The sequence below is a fragment of the Dendropsophus ebraccatus genome, chromosome 6 (assembly GCF_027789765.1).
Source record: "Dendropsophus ebraccatus isolate aDenEbr1 chromosome 6, aDenEbr1.pat, whole genome shotgun sequence".
NCBI lineage: Eukaryota > Metazoa > Chordata > Amphibia > Anura > Hylidae > Dendropsophus > Dendropsophus ebraccatus.
In genome coordinates this window covers 24,828,200-24,844,118 of record NC_091459.1, presented here as the reverse complement: position 1 = coordinate 24,844,118, position 15,919 = coordinate 24,828,200, and the positions used below count along the sequence as shown (strand labels likewise).

Sequence of the window (15,919 nt, the reverse complement as noted above, 5' to 3'; positions counted from 1 at the left end):
CTTGGGCCCCCCCTTCCATCGTATACGCTCCGGCCGGGATCTGTGCGGCCCCGCAAATAACTGACAGGTCAGTTTTCTGCGGCCAGAATTCAGTGAATTCCGGCCGCAGAAAGACCTGTCAGTGCACACAGTGAAGCGAGCGGCTCCGGCCACTCGCTTCACTGTGTGCTATGGGAAGCTCTGATGCGGGCACACGCTGATGCGCCTGCATCAGAGCTCTGCGGCCGGAAAAAATCACCCGGCCAGGGTCACAGAACGGCCGGTCTCACACGTAGTGTGAACATAGCCTAAAAGACACGGCTGGTAAGAATTTACTCTCATCAAATGGATGGTACTAGCAATTTTGGAGTTTGGGTTGGTGGATACAGAGTCACTTTAAGCTGTATACTGTAATGCTGCCATTCCAGTCAGCATTTCGTAGGTGACAGATTCACTTTAAGTTACCCGTGCTACCACCTGGGATCCTAAAACTAAATATAAAAACATGCAGAGATGACCTTTAAGGATTTAGAAGGCCTGTGGCAGGGAGCTGAATGAACAGTAGGTTACATCTATAAAATGGAGGGTAAGAATAAAGAGGTAGACAGCTAAATTACATATAAAGCCGATGGGGCACATTACATACTAAATGCCTCACGGATGTGTGAAGCGGCCACACCTTCCTCAGTTCCTCAGACCTATGAAAATTTCCAGTTCTCTTCTTATGAGGACCCTAGTGACATATTATGAAATGTTTTATAACACGCTACATGATATTGCCTTCCCCCAGAAGTAGAATATGTCACTTTTTCAATATTCGGGGCTTAGATCACTAGATCTTATAACAGTTGACTCCTGGAAACCTCATAATGAGTTCCTGAAAGCAAGAAGTGTCATTACTGCCACCCACCTACAACGCAGACGGGTAATCCATTCCATTTTCCATTGGCCAGCAGAATTTAGACGGGTGCTGTGCCAGCAGTGATGGCTTTGGGATGGATTTAGCATAGGACTTGGCACTGGGTATCTGAAAGCTGGAGTCTATTAAAACACCATAAGTTGCCAGTATTATATCCTGATAGGTCTGCAATAATTAGTATATACGGGCTCCTCTTACCAACTCAATACAGTGAGCCGTGATTTGTGGATGGGGTAGTTATCACTTTAAACAGGCTGACATTATTTGCTAGCTGTAGCTGTAATAGTCAGAGCTTTAAAAAAAAGAAGTTAATCCTTAAAGTGAAGCCGTAGCCCTGCCGATCTGCTCCGCCTGCCGATCCTGTGGCACCCCCACTGCAGTGTTACTGCCATAGAAAAGCATGTTTCAATATCCATCTTCGTCAAACGTACCATGATCTTCCCCCAGAGTTTTTAATTTATACTGCAAATATAATATTTTAAAGGAGTTATCCAGCGCTACAAAAACATGGCCACTTTTCCCCCTACTGTTGTCTCCAGTTCAGGTTTGGTTTGGAATTAAGCTCCATTTACTTCAATGGAACTGAGTTTTAAAACCCCACCCAAACTGGAGACAACAGTAGAGGGAAAGTGGCCATGTTTTTGTAGCGCTGGATAACCCCTTTAAGAGATACAGTTTTGGTTTTAGTCATGTATGTTGAATAAGAATTATTTTTAATCGGAATAATTATTATTTCTCTTAGTTTTTTTATTGTGTGGTACTTTGCATATCTGAGATAGCTTTGCACTCCCTGTGAGATATGCATATAGAGAGCCCTTTTATTCTTGTTGTTATTGATTCATTATCAATGTCCGGCAGGGGAGCGGTGGGAAAAAATCATTGCGGGCAGGGGGTGGGGGGAAATAAAAAAAGACGTTCTAGTCACCTGTCCTGATGCCTGCACATAGCTGTGTCCTGCTCCTGCTACGTCATTTTTTTTCTGCCAGTTTCCACAGCATTGCATACTTACCTTTAGCAACGCTGTGTGATCTGACGCCTTTAGTAAAAACGTTATTTGTTTTGGGCTGACTGTGTCACAGAGGTGGGTGTAGGACAATATCTGCCCCCGCCCTGCTCTCCAGCCTCTGCTGTGTCGTGTCTTCAGGTCCCCCCCCGTGTCCTCCAAAATGATTATGCAAAAAATGAGCCCTTGAAGCCTTTTTTAGCAGTCTCGAAATACCGGAGTAGCCAGATATCCCTCCGGGAAGGGCCCAGCCAAGAGAAGGCTCCTGTAGGGAAACCACCAAAACCACTATATTATGTGGCCCTATAAATCAATGTAATGACAAGGGAAAAAAACAAGCCCAGGTATCCATCGATAGACAGCTGTTTCGGGGTGTTGCCCCTCATCAGTGTGGGGCAGGATTCTGGCTAGGTGGGAGCAATGCCTAGTAGAGCCATAAGATCAGCCGGGTTGTGACATGGACACCCCAGAGGTCCTGGAGCCTGCCGCTCACCGAGGGCACGAGGAGAGGTAAGTTAATAATTGTGATCAATTTCTCCCCCTGCAGGAGGCTGGGTTTTAGAAAATGCGAGACTTCACCTTTAAATACCCAATACCAGAAGTAGTAGACAAAGCTATATTTTTATATATATATATATATATATATATATATATATATATATATATATATATATATTTGTATGTTTTAAGCAAAAATCCTGTTTATACTCACACACAAAAATAGTGTTGTTGTTTTTTTTAAAGTAGTATACGCCAGGTTTGTTATGTGTGGCATTTAACTTATAGACTACTCTATATGATTTTTAAAGAATGATGAAAAATGGATGCTTTAAATGTTACAAAATAAAACCATCACCAAAATGCTAGTAAAACCACTCTGACAAAATGCTGATCTAATTGTGTGTGTGAATGATGCCTCACGGTGTCCTCACATGTATTCTATCATTTTTGTTGTCTCGTTCTTTCCTGGTGGTATCTGTGTTTGTTGTATATGTGTATTTTCCTATCTAAGTCATTTCCTGCATGTGTCTCTTATAATAACAAGGATTAGCTGTACATTTGCCTCATCATCAGTTATTTTAATCAGAAGGAGACCCAGGAAACATAGTATGGGGCCTGACTATATATATGACTTATGTGCCTGACCGCTAGTAACCTCTGCTGTAATTCTAAAATTATTTTTTAAAAATGCAGATTTTGCTTAAAATAGCAGACGCTATCTAACTATAGTTATAATGTGTAGGGTATAAGCAATGCCGGAATTTGTTGTCAGACCATAGCGCCATCTACTGGACTATTCACTAATAAAGCGTGCACATCAGATTTAGACACATGCATATACCAATGGAGTAGTTTTTTTTCTTTTTTGTTACATTCATCTACTCCAGTTAGTGAATGGCACAACAGACCTGCGCCTTTACTGGAAGGTGCATGAATGCGCCAGCTTTGAAATATACTATAGTGAGGTCTCATCTTAGGTGTCATGCGCACATTCAGGGTTTTTTTTTTATTACCGAATATTATGTTCACAGACGTCATCTGCAGTACGCTACAAATTTGTCCCTAGTGCAGAACAAAAACAAAAAAATTATATATGCCAGAAAATTATAAGATAATGAAAAAAAAAGGCATACTCACTTATCGCACTCCCCGTAGCATCATCATCCAGTCCCCCAGTTACAACTTCTGAGACAAACTTGTGTTAGCAATGAGGGCCTGCTCAGCCAATCACTAAATAAGGACAGAATCCATTACAGTCTGTGATTGGCTGAGCAAGGCGTTTTTACTGATACAGAAGTAGGAGGTAAAAGGATGAGTCAGGGACTGGATGATGTCACACTGAGAGCTGCAGGGGAGTGGGATAAGTGAGTATGCCTGATTTTATTTTTCATACTGCCAATAGCCATCTATAATATATGCTCAAGTAAAATCAATATACAGTATATAATTAATATCTTTTTAACAGGGCAGATCATCTCTGACCCACGAAAAAGAACGCTATGCCCAGTCACATGCTGAGATGAAGAGTTTGGAGGATGTGGTTAAAGAGATTAAACCAACAGCTCTTATAGGTGAAAGTCAAAGTATAATTCCATATTGTTTTCTTGTTCTTACCTTGTCTGTTTTCTAGTAATAACGTCTGCTCTTTATCCTCAGGGGTCGCGGCAATAGGCGGAGCCTTCACAGAGCAGATTATAAAAGACATGGCGGAATTTAATAAGCGACCCATAATATTTGCGCTCAGCAATCCGACAAGTAAAGCGGAGTGCACTGCAGAACAATGCTACAGGCTGACAGAGGTAATATTATACATTAACTTATGTGTCATAGTAGTGTCTGGAGGCTGATGGAAGGGATGCTGTTTTTATTTCCATAGTGTCTTAGGAATACCTTAATGCATCTGATGTATACAATAGGTTAGGTTTTTCATCTAGTCTGCACAGTAAGCAATGAGTTAGAGTTCTAAAATGTGGCTGGTCTCATAAATATAGCCAGTGGAAGTAGATCTGTGTGCGTTTTAATGGATTCAGTGGCGTAGCTACCATAGAGACAGGGTAGGTAGCTGCTATGGAGCATGTGGAGCAAAGGGGACCCCTGGGGGAGAAGGTGAGAGTGTCCTGTGTCCTTCTGCTTAACCCCTTATGTACTGCAGTGTGTAAGCGATCCAATGTTTACTTACATGCTGCAACATGAAAAAAGGGTTAACAAGCAGAAGACAAAGATATCTCTGTTTCACTGCACTGATAACCCCTGACCTCGGTTCTCCAGCTGGTCAAGTAGGAAAATGTGCAGAGCTCCAGAGGTAAGGGGTTATCAGTGCACCAGCAGTAAAGCTAGTTTTCTGAACTTTGGTCACTTACACACATGTATTCATCCATAAGGGCTCCTAATGGGCCTTTATAATTAAAAACAGTGGACTGACAGAACAAGCAACCATTGGCTCTCTGCTTTGCCAGTCACTCTTGTGGCTGCAGGCAGGATTCTGCCTTTGGCCACATCACTGAGCCTACATATATATATATATATATATATATATATATATATATATACATATACACATTACATTTTTGCAGTTCGTTTTTTTGAAAAAACGGATGCGTGTCAACCACATTTTTGTGTACGCTTAAAAAAAGCATCCATTTTGATCCTTTTTTTTTATAACGGAAGTCAATGGAAAAACAGATCAAAATGGATTGCACACAAATAGTTTTTTCTCAAAAACAGATAAAAAAAACAGACTGCAAAAATGTAGTGTGGACCCAGGCCTAAATAGAAATGAAATGTTACAAGCCTGTCACAACCACTTGAACCCCCAGGGGTAGCCAGGCTAACAATTCACAAATGCCATCTGCAATTTTCATGACCCCTTGACTTCTAGGCATACGGGCAAGTCTGTTCCGCAAATACTGACTGCAAAAGTCCTATTTTTATGCACTTGTGTACATTGCCACATGGGAATCAATAGGTTTCATACTGTCTGTAATTATGGATCCGTAATTAGACAGTATACGGCTACCTTTTGCTGCAGATTTTCCATGATAAAAAAATTGATAGCCCATTCACAGTATACGCTATCAATAGTTGAACAGTGGGGACACCTGACTGCACTACAGTGAGAACTGAGCCAAAAGCAATTGTCTCTGTTTCCTGTGTAGAAGCAGAGGGAACCGAGCCAACTTAATTAATAAACTTAATTTATATATATCTTGGCATTTTATAACTCTGTCTTATCAACAGGGCCGTGGTATTTTTGCAAGCGGAAGTCCCTTTGATCCTTTCACACTCCCAAATGGACAAACGCTATACCCAGGGCAGGGTAACAACTCCTATGTGTTCCCAGGAGTCGCTCTTGGAGTGGTTGCTTGTGGTGTGAGACATATAAGCGATGACATCTTTCTGACTACCGCTGAGGTAAGCAACACCCAGGCTGTGACATGAGGGCTCGCTGGCAGCACACAACAAGCTCAATTTCAAGTTATAGAATTAAACTTTTTTTTTCTATTTAAGGTGTTTTTCCCCATACCATGTAAGTGGCACCGTTCTCCTGTAGAAACATCATGTTATGTTTTATATGTATGCAAAAAAACACTGCAGAGACACCATCAAGTGTCTCGACGTCAGTGAGCTAACCAGACCTTCCTCCGGGAAGAAACAACTAAGCCAAGGAATGTCTCCAGTCAAGGAAACCACCCAAGCAAGGTATCCATCCACAGACAGCTGTTTCAGGGTTTTTGCCCCTCATCAGTGTGGAGTAGGATTCTGGCTAGTGGGAGCAACGCCTAGTTGCTTAGGAGGCCGGTCCCACCACTCACCGTAAGATCAGGGAGAGGTAACTTAGGACTCGTTATTAAATTGCCCCCCTGCCCCTGGCGGCTGCTGTGTTTCTTAAAAATGGCCGGACTTCTCCTTTAACATAGACCAGACTCTAGGGTCTCTTGTCTGATTTTTGTATGAATTATGAGTCAGATGTCCCGATAAGAAGAATCTGTTCATATTCAGGATTTTCCGCAGTTTCTGAAGCTGATTTAGGTATGTTAGTTTTCTTAGCGCTTTGTGCTTCCAGCTAATGATAGGCAGCACGTGCACGTCTTGGCTTTCATCCAGCATAGTTTTCTCCAGAACACATTTTTAATGGGATTATCTATGGAGCTAGTATGGCATCCAGGTTGCTTTGCCAAAACTATTTCATTAGTTCGTAAAATCCTTGAGGTTTTTTTTTGTGCTGCTTGGTAAAACTCATAAAATCAGGGAACATTGCTTGTCATCACAATGAAATTGTCTACAATTAGTAGGTATTACAGCTTGAAATACCTTACATTTATCACCGCAAATCAAAGTTACGCACTGGTTTATTTGGCTTTGCAATAGAAACACCTGAATGCCAGGCCTTTCTGCTGACAATAAAGGGACTGTTACTATAACGACAGGGAGCGGAGGAAGTGGCAAAATGACTGTCGGCAAGATACAGTCTTTATTTACTAATAATCATTCTTATTGGGGCAAGAAAAAAAGACATCCTCAAGCTGATACTTGGAGGCTAATGCTGAGAGCACAGCTTTATGATGGGTTTAGAGCCATGTTTGGATTATCCAGTGCTACAACAAAAAGGCCGCTTTCTTCCAGAGACAGCACAGCTCTTGCCTCCAGTTCAGGTGTGGTTTGCAATTAAGCTCCATTCACTTCAATGGAACTGAGTAACAAAACCTGCACCCAAACTGGAGACAAGAGTGGTCCTGTCTCTGGGAGAAAGTGGCCATGTTTTTGTAGCACTGGATAACCCCTTTTACATTCAAATATAATATGGGTACATTTCCTTAACAGCAAAGTTGCTTTAATGCATGCTTTTTGATTGTAGTGATAACGGCGACAAGAGCCAGTGTTGTGTCATCATCACACTTGTTGAAACCATGACCCCAGACTGTTCCAGGTTGGCCTTCGCGTCTTTGGATGTTTGACGCGGTGTTTTTCCACCATTCTCACCAACCTTTAATGATAACTCTTGTCCAAATTTTCTCCCCCCCCCCCCCTCTCAACCAGAGAGGTTCTTGATGGTTCCATGCTTGACAAACTACTTAAAAACATTGCGCACTGTTGAAACAGGGATAATAAGGCTTTTGGAGATGGCCTCATGCCCTTTTGAAGTCTTGTGTTTACCTGCATTGAGTGGAAGTCTTGTGTTTCACTGCATTGAGTGCTTTAACCGGCAGACGGCAGTGTTACCGTCTGGCTGGTCTACCTGAGATCAGTGATCTGTTTCTCTTATGGCTCTACTGAGCATTGCTGATACCTAGCCAGAATCCTGCTCCACACTGATGAGGGGCAACACCCCAAAACAGCTGTCTGTGGATGGATACCTGGCCTTGGTTTTTCCCTTGTCATTACATTGACTCATAGGGCCGCTTAATTTGATGGTTTTGGTGGTTTTCCCTACAGGAGCCACCCCTCAGCTGGGTTCTTCCCGAAGGGATATCTGGCTAGTCCTGTGTTTTCAGACTCTTAAATGAGGCTCCTTCTTTTGCTTATTCAAACTTCTTAATAACATTACGCACTGTTGAGATTGGGATAATAAAGTTTTTGGAGATGGCCTCATACCCTTTGGAAGTCTTGTGTTTGCCAATAATAGCAATTCTGATGTCCTCAGTTAGCTCCTGTGTCTTCACCATAGTGGAACAGGGACTAACATGTAGCGTTTTTTATACACTAAAGTCATTATTCATTGGCTAATTTGTGTCAGATGGGCACTGATTTTCCATTTTCTACTTTCCCTCCCATTGTTTTATGTTCTAAATAGTTTTTTTTTATCATTTGTTCTCATGTATTTAACACGAGTGCTCCAACCAAAGAAGCTGCTTCACGTGATTCATTTTTTCAGGAAATAGTCCACATTATGTACTTAAGCTGGGTGCCAGTAATGATGAGCGGCACTGTATATGGTAAAGCATAAGAAACTATTATCAGAAATTTGTATTGATATTGACTAAGGGATTTTTTTTTATTGTTTCTTAACAAGGTCATAGCTCAACAGGTTTCTGATAAACATTTGGAAGAGGGACGTCTTTACCCGCCACTACAGACAATACAAGAAGTTTCTGTAAAGATAGCTGTTAAGGTAAGTACTACAGTACTAGTGCAGGATAATGTGCCACATAATTGTTAGCTCGAGCTAAGGGCCCTATTACATGGGACGATTATCGTGAGAAAAATCGTTAAATCGTTCGAATTTAAATGATAATCGTTCTGTGTAATTGCAGGCAACGATTGAAAAATTGTTCGTATGTCATTGGTCGTTGATTTAGATCTGAACCTAAAATTATCGTTAATCGTTCGCTGTAATTCCATTTTCGTTCGCTCAAGTTCCACATTTTTTCACTAATCGTTCAGTGTAATTGCACATTGTTCATTGTTTTGCTGAAATCAGAAGGAGTAAACGATCATAGTATCGATCGTAACTAACAATTATCGTTCTGTGTAATATGGTGAACGATTTCAGGTTAACGATAAACAATCTCATTTGCAATAGTTTATCGTTAGTCGTTAAAAATCGCTCCATGTAATAGAACCCTATCTAAACCTAAAGAAGAAATTATACTTTGTCTCCACCGCTGCCGTCCTAATGGTTACCAGTCTGACTTCTGAGCCCACCCTTTCACCCCCACCTTAGCGTATATTCACATGCTGCAGATTTTTTGCCGATTTTCCAGAATTGCTGTGGATTTTGACTTCCCTAGTAAGTTCATTAGGAAAATGAAAGATGTGTGAGTTGAGATTATCTTTTGAATGAGGCTAATCTGCACCAAAAATCTGTGAAATGCAGTAAAAGGGGAACTATCAGCAGGTTAGATGAATCAAACCTGCTGATAGCTCTCTACTGCACCGGAGACACCCTTCCGGTACATATAGTTGTGTGCTCCACGGTCTGGTGAGACTGTTAGGAGCACTGCCTACCCCCATAGTGCCGATCTGCCCCAAGATAATGAATGGAGTGGGCCGAATTGGCGTTATGGAGGTGGGCAGTGCTCGGAACTGGTGCCCCAGTGCTCCTAGCGGTCTCACCAGATCGTGGAGCACGCGACTAACTGCACCGGAGTAGCGCCAAGAAGGAAGGTAAGACACATACCTTCCTCCTCGGGATCTCCAGTGCAATAGTTGAATCTAACCTGCTGATATGTCCCCTTTAAGTATGCATTAGGGTAAATTCACACGGGCGGATCCGCCAGGAGTCTCACGCAAGAAATCCGCAGCTAATCCGCAATACACGTATTATTCTTATTATTATTAATACGTGTATTGCGGATTAGCTGCGGATTTCGTGCGTGAGACTCCCGGCGGATCCGCCCGTGTGAATTTACCCTTTAAGGGGTTTTCTGTGCTAATGTGAGTGATGGCTAACAATTGCTGATTGGCAGGGTGCTGACACCTGGCACCCCTGCTGATCTGCTGTTTGGGAGAGTCCCAGCAACCACACTACACAGTGACCAGGACTAGAAGTAGTTGGCTCCATTCACTGTAGTGTAGAGGTGGTGGCGCAGCTCACATTCACTTGAACCCCTTTAATTCCATCACACACAAAGCCAAAGATTGGAACATTTCCAAATAAAACTTTTGATAAATCCAGTAATGCGAGATGTGACAGTATACACCGTGTGATTGATGTATCTGCGGCCGGAGTCATAGATCATTTGCGGTTATGATGGATGTTAGTTTGAAAGTTTATAATCCTATGTATTTCCAGATTGTAGAGAATGCCTACAAGGACAATACGGCATCTGTCTTTCCGGAGCCCGAGGATAAGGAGGCGTTTGTGCGCTCCCAGATGTACAGCACGGACTATGACCAGTTTGCAGTGGATTCCTACTCTTGGCCTGAAGAAGCAATGAAGGTTCAGACCGTCACTGTCTAGACACAATAACACCAAACAACAGGGGTCAGATTGATTCTTCTCCGTAAAAACATTATGAAATGTCGGGAAACACTTTTTGTATTAACTTAGAAATGAAAGTAGTAATTTTATAAATGAGACTTCAAATAAAAATGCAATGCGGTGCTTGAAGCTATTCTGCAATCTCTCTACTCATTATTACATTGCCGCAATATGAAGCAGCAGTCAGCTGTACTAATATTGATACAAGGCAGACACCATCTATCTTCTGGAATATAAGGGGTACATGTTTAACACTTAGCATTTATATTAGTGTCACAGATAAACATACACCCTGAGCGTTCAGGCAGACTGGCATATTAAAGTTATTAATCATAGGTCAAAAGTTTTTCTAATGACAGGTACTCTTCTTCTGCAACATTCTTAGGCCATGTTCACACAGCGCAAAACACTGTGTATACTATGGGGGAGATTTATCAAACATGGTGTAAAGTGAAACTGGCTCAATAGCCCCTAGCAACCAATCAGATTCCACCTTTCATTCCTCACAGACTGTTTGGAAAATGAAAGGTGGAATCTGATTGGTTGCTAGGGGCAACTGAGCCAGTTTCGCTTTACACCATGTTTGATAAATCTCTCCTTATGTGTATACACTCCGGACGGCATTCTCTCTGCGAATCGGCAACAACGGCTGTGATTAATTCAAAACTTACGTTGGGTGAACATGGCCTTAAAGTGTCGCTGTCATTATAACTTTCAAAATTTAAACCAAAAGTAGATGTGATATAAAGTAAGTTTGCAATTTACATTCATTATTCTTGTTTAGTTATCATGGAAAACACAGCATTTCCTGTTTTTGTTTTGTCAAAAAACAGGAAGTTTCGTGTATCCCAGGCCATCTGAGCGCTCACAGAGAGAAGGCAGTCATGTGATTGATTGACACATTGAGCCGTGACTCTCTGTACTGCCCGGAATTCCTGTGTTTAGTTTTTTTTTTCAATCAGCACAAGTCAGAATATCTGCCTTCAGGAGACTGGACCTGGATTTCTGGTAAGTACAGCTCTGTTTTACAGCATGATAACAAAAACAAAAATAATGAATGTATATTGCAAACTTGCTTTAGATCACATCTACTGTTGATTTAGATTTTAAAAGTTATAACGACTGGTACATTTTAAGCTTATATTCTGAACAATTCATGTCTTACTGTATAAAGGATTTGTGTACTTATCTGTTAGCCAGGGTGGAGATAGGCTTGATCAAACATCAGGAAAAGCTAGGTTTGATCGAACTTGAACCTAGCCGGACCTTTCGCATTTAATTGCTAATTGCATTTAGTTGCTTTCACGGTCTGGAATTCCGGGATACAGCCTATTACCTAGGCTGAATCCCGGAATTCCAGGCGGTCCCCGGGATGTCTCCTCCTTCCGCACAGACCGTGAAGACATCAGCAATCATATGCGGAAGTTCCGGCTAGGTTCGAGTTTGATCAAACCTAGCTTTTCCCGATGTTCGATAAAGCCTAGGCCAGTGCTCGCTTCCCCCCTCGTTTCCTGCTCGCTGCCTGTGCTAATATACACACACAGACGGTGTGGGTTGAGCAGCTAGAGGGGCTACCTAAACGATCCTTAGTTGTCCAATAATTCACCAGTGGTCTGCTGCTGCCGCTTCTGTTACGCGTGATCAGGATTTTTCAACATGTGGAAAGTCAACATTGAGAGCTGTGTAATGCTATCAGCCCTGTAATGGAGGTGTAGGGGAAAGGAACACATATTGCAGTTTATCACTTAGAGGTCCTAGCAGGTAAAAAAAACCCACATTACTAAGTCTCCAAATACTCATTATGGAACTAAAAGGAGAAGTCTGGCCGTGTCAAAAATCTGACAGGCGACAAGGGGAAAAAAAACCAAAAACTTTTGCTTACCTCTCCCCGATGGGGAGACAGGACCCTGGACCCCCGCCGGAGTTGTGATGACCTCCTGCCCAGTCACTGACTGGCTGAGCGGCCAGTTCATCAGCCGGGTTGTGACAATGGCTATAGTGGAGATCTTGGAGCCTGGCGGGGGTCCTGGAACGGTGATCCAGCGCTGGAGAGGCCCAGCGAGAGGTAAGTTGAGTTGGTGTCGTTTTTTATGTTCCCCCATGTCCCTGCTGTTAGAAAAATCTTGTCCCTGGCTGGACTTCTTTTTGAATATATATAAAGCAGGAATCCATAAAAATTTTCTAACCAGCAGATACCAGATTTCCAAAAGGATTAGGTTTCCCAATGAAGGGCCAGACTAATAACACAGATCAGACAGACATCCCGGCATATTGATAACGGAGTTTGATCACAATATAGAACTACTCATAATAGATCACAACCATCTTAGTATACTCAGTAAAGCATATAGTCACCCAGCTTGTATGCTACTATTACATTGACAGCTCCTTACACATCTGTTTAACAGGCCAGTTGTGCTGCGTCTTCAGGCTACACCCTTATGAAGTTCCCTTTCTGTAAACACATGTAATGCTCTGTGACTACAGGATGTGTTCAGCGTTCTAAACATGTTATAAAAAGTAATAAATGTATTTTCTATTGTGTAGCCCACCCAATGAGATTCCAATTAGAAAGGAATGCTGCAGAATAGGAGTGTTCAGTACCATTTATCTTGTTTATCCAGCAATCCTCCCAACCTATGAGGTCAAAAATATATATATTTATTAAATATTGAAATTGCAACACCAAGAAGGAAAAGCCACGGAGTTACAGAAATCACATCAATAGACATGTTAATAATATGCAAATAATAAAGTATAGAAAGAAATATTGAGGAGTATTCCCATCTCGGCTGATAGTTATACCTGTTGGGCTCATGAAGGTAAATATTTTTCCATATGCATTTATTTAAAGGGAATCTGTCTGATCCCAGGCCCTACCTAAGGTGCTAACAGTGTGCTGTAGCTGGCAGTCCCCTAGTAAGCATTGTGCCTTTTGGTAATTTTCCGTGCAGTGGATTATGGACCTCATGGATCTCATGCCTCCTATTGTAATAAAGTGTCAAAGTGTTGTTTGTGCCGCACTCTAGCCCCCTCACCACTCCTTTCTCCTGCCTCTTCTTCATGAATAATCAATGCTGTCCGGCCTCCTGCTCCCTCATCTGTCAGCCAGTGTCTCTGATTGCAGATCAGTCCTCTGTAGGCAGGTTATGTCTGGAAGAAACACTTAGATAAAGTTGAATCTCTTACCCCGAATGTGTTGGAGCTGTGGTCTAGGGGTAACTCACCTGTCTAGAGACCTGCCAGCAGTTCATTCTTTGGTTAAAATCACCTGATGGAAATGAAATATAGGTCTTTATTTTTTTTCCCTCATTGTTGTATCATTTTTAAGGCCATGTTCCCACACAGTATTTTGGTCAGTATTTTGCAACCAAAACCAGGAGTGGATTGAAAACACAGAAAGGCTATGTTCAAACACTGTTAAAATTTAGTGGATGGCCATCATTTCAAAACAACGGCCGTTGTTTTAAAATAACAGCAATTATTTGCCGTTAAATGGTGACCATTCACTCAATTTCAACAGGGAGTTGAACCAGAGAATGAGCTGCTGGCAGGACTCTAGGCAGGTTACGCCTAGACCACAGCCCCAACACATTTTGTTTCAGAGATTCAGTATATACAGTATATATATATTATATCACGTACATGTACATGATATCCATTTATTTATATCAGTCCAAACACTGCTTTTAGAGCAGAGTGGTGGTCGGTAACCTGAAAAAGAAGGTTTCAACATTAGGGGGAAAGAGAAGCATATGAGGAGAAGAAGGCAAATGTGATAAATGTATTAAACTTGACAAGCCCTACATCTTTATCTAAATTAGTTAAAGGAGAAGTCACACTAACTTTGAAATCTGCAGGCAGGCGGGGTGGGTGTGAAAATAACAGACAAGTTAAAGGGGAAGTCCGTCGAAAATGTTTTTTAAAGTATTGTATTGCCCCTCAAAAGTTATACAAATCACCAATATACACTTATTACGGGAAATGCACATAAAGTACTTTGTTCCCTGCACTTACTACTGCATCAAGGCTTCACTTCCTGGATAAAATGGTGATGTCACTTCCTGGATAACATGGTGATGTCACTTCCTGGATAACATGGTGATGTCACTTCCTGGATAAAATGGTGATGTCACTTCCTGGATAACGTGGTGATGTCACTTCCTGGATAACATGGTGATGCCATGACCCGACTCCCAGAGCTGTGCGGGCTGTGGCTGCTGGAGAGGATGATGGCAGGGGGAGACTGAGGGACACAGGGCACTGGAGGGACACTGAGCATCCCTCTGCCATCATCCTCTCCAGCAGCCACAGCCCGCACAGCTCTGAGAGTTGGGTCGTGACATCACCATTTTATCCAGGAAGTGAAGCCTTGATGCAGTAGTAAGTGCAAGGAAAAAAGCACTTTATAAGCATTTCCCGTAATAAGTGTATATTGGGAATTTGTATAACCTTTGAGGGGCAATACAATACTGTCCCCCGTGCCTCGTTGCGCGGCCACTGGGTCCCATTCCAGCAGTCGGGGTCCTGCAGCTCTGCTAGCTGCAATGTCATAACCCCAGCTGAGTGATTGTCCGTTCAGCCAATCAGTGACTGGGGCGGGACACTTACGAGGCACAGGGGACAGGTGTCTGTTATTTTCACACCCATCCCTCCTGCCTGCAGATATCATAGTTGGTGGGACTTTTCCTTTAAGATGAAAATACTCCTTGAAATAGTTGTCAATGTAACGCCGAGCTGTTAGTGTACTGGAAACGAAGACTTCAGGGGCCCTCCTACATTATGTCATAATCCTAGGAGTAGGAGCAGTGTGATGTTCTCTGTGATGGCCACACATGGTCTCCAGACTATGATTGCATATGAGACAAATGTGGAACTAGTTGCTGAGGACAGATCTCCATTCAAGCCTCCTTGTCTATCGGGCATCAGCTTGTCCTTCTTGGTGTTGCAATTTCATAATTCTGGGAGGAACATCACACCCGTCCAACTCCCAGGACTATGGTGGGGGTGGTATAATGTACAATAAGCAGACCCTCAGAGAAGGCCCCTACAAACATCTGAGACTCATTCCACCCCACTGATCTGATTGATGGCTGAGCCTTTTATAGTAAGGTCACAGATATTTAGCAAAAATGATCGGCATTCTTATGAACGGGGTTATTTTGGTGGTATGCTCACAAATTTCTGCAAGTCCCATACGTTACTACAAATCTGCCACATATGAATACACCCTTTAAAGGAATGCATCATCCATTATTTTACTAATTCAAACCAGATACTGATACATACTCTTTTCTTATATTATTATTTTCTGATTTTAGATTATTTTTTTTCTGTTAATTATAATGGGGGCTATCATCTTAACTTGACTTAGAGAAATGCTTTACAGCAGCCACTTGGACCATACAAAACAACTCCACTCCTGAGCTGACTCATTGACCTGTTCTGTGGAAGAATGTTCTAGGCATGCTCTGTGACGTGTGCAGATCAGTTAGCATGCAGAAGGAGGAGGGGACCAGTCATTGTAATGCTGCCTATGATGATAAGGAGACTGCTGAAAGGTGATCTATACATACCAGGAAGTGTCAGTCTATTA

At 42.2% G+C, this 15,919-nt stretch overlaps 1 protein-coding gene across 1 annotated transcript in view; it reads left to right on the top strand.

The window, feature by feature from the left end:
• ME1 (malic enzyme 1) overlaps nt 1-10,456 on the top strand; it is a 157,961-nt gene extending 147,505 nt beyond the window's left edge. Inside the window, exons 10-14 of the mRNA XM_069974700.1 lie at nt 3,868-3,973; nt 4,059-4,201; nt 5,640-5,813; nt 8,413-8,511; nt 10,135-10,456. Coding sequence (XP_069830801.1) covers nt 3,868-3,973; nt 4,059-4,201; nt 5,640-5,813; nt 8,413-8,511; nt 10,135-10,302 — 690 coding nt within the window. The 3' untranslated portion in view covers nt 10,303-10,456. The remainder of the gene's footprint in view (nt 1-3,867; nt 3,974-4,058; nt 4,202-5,639; nt 5,814-8,412; nt 8,512-10,134) is intronic.
• Nucleotides 10,457-15,919: the final 5,463 nt, after the last annotated feature.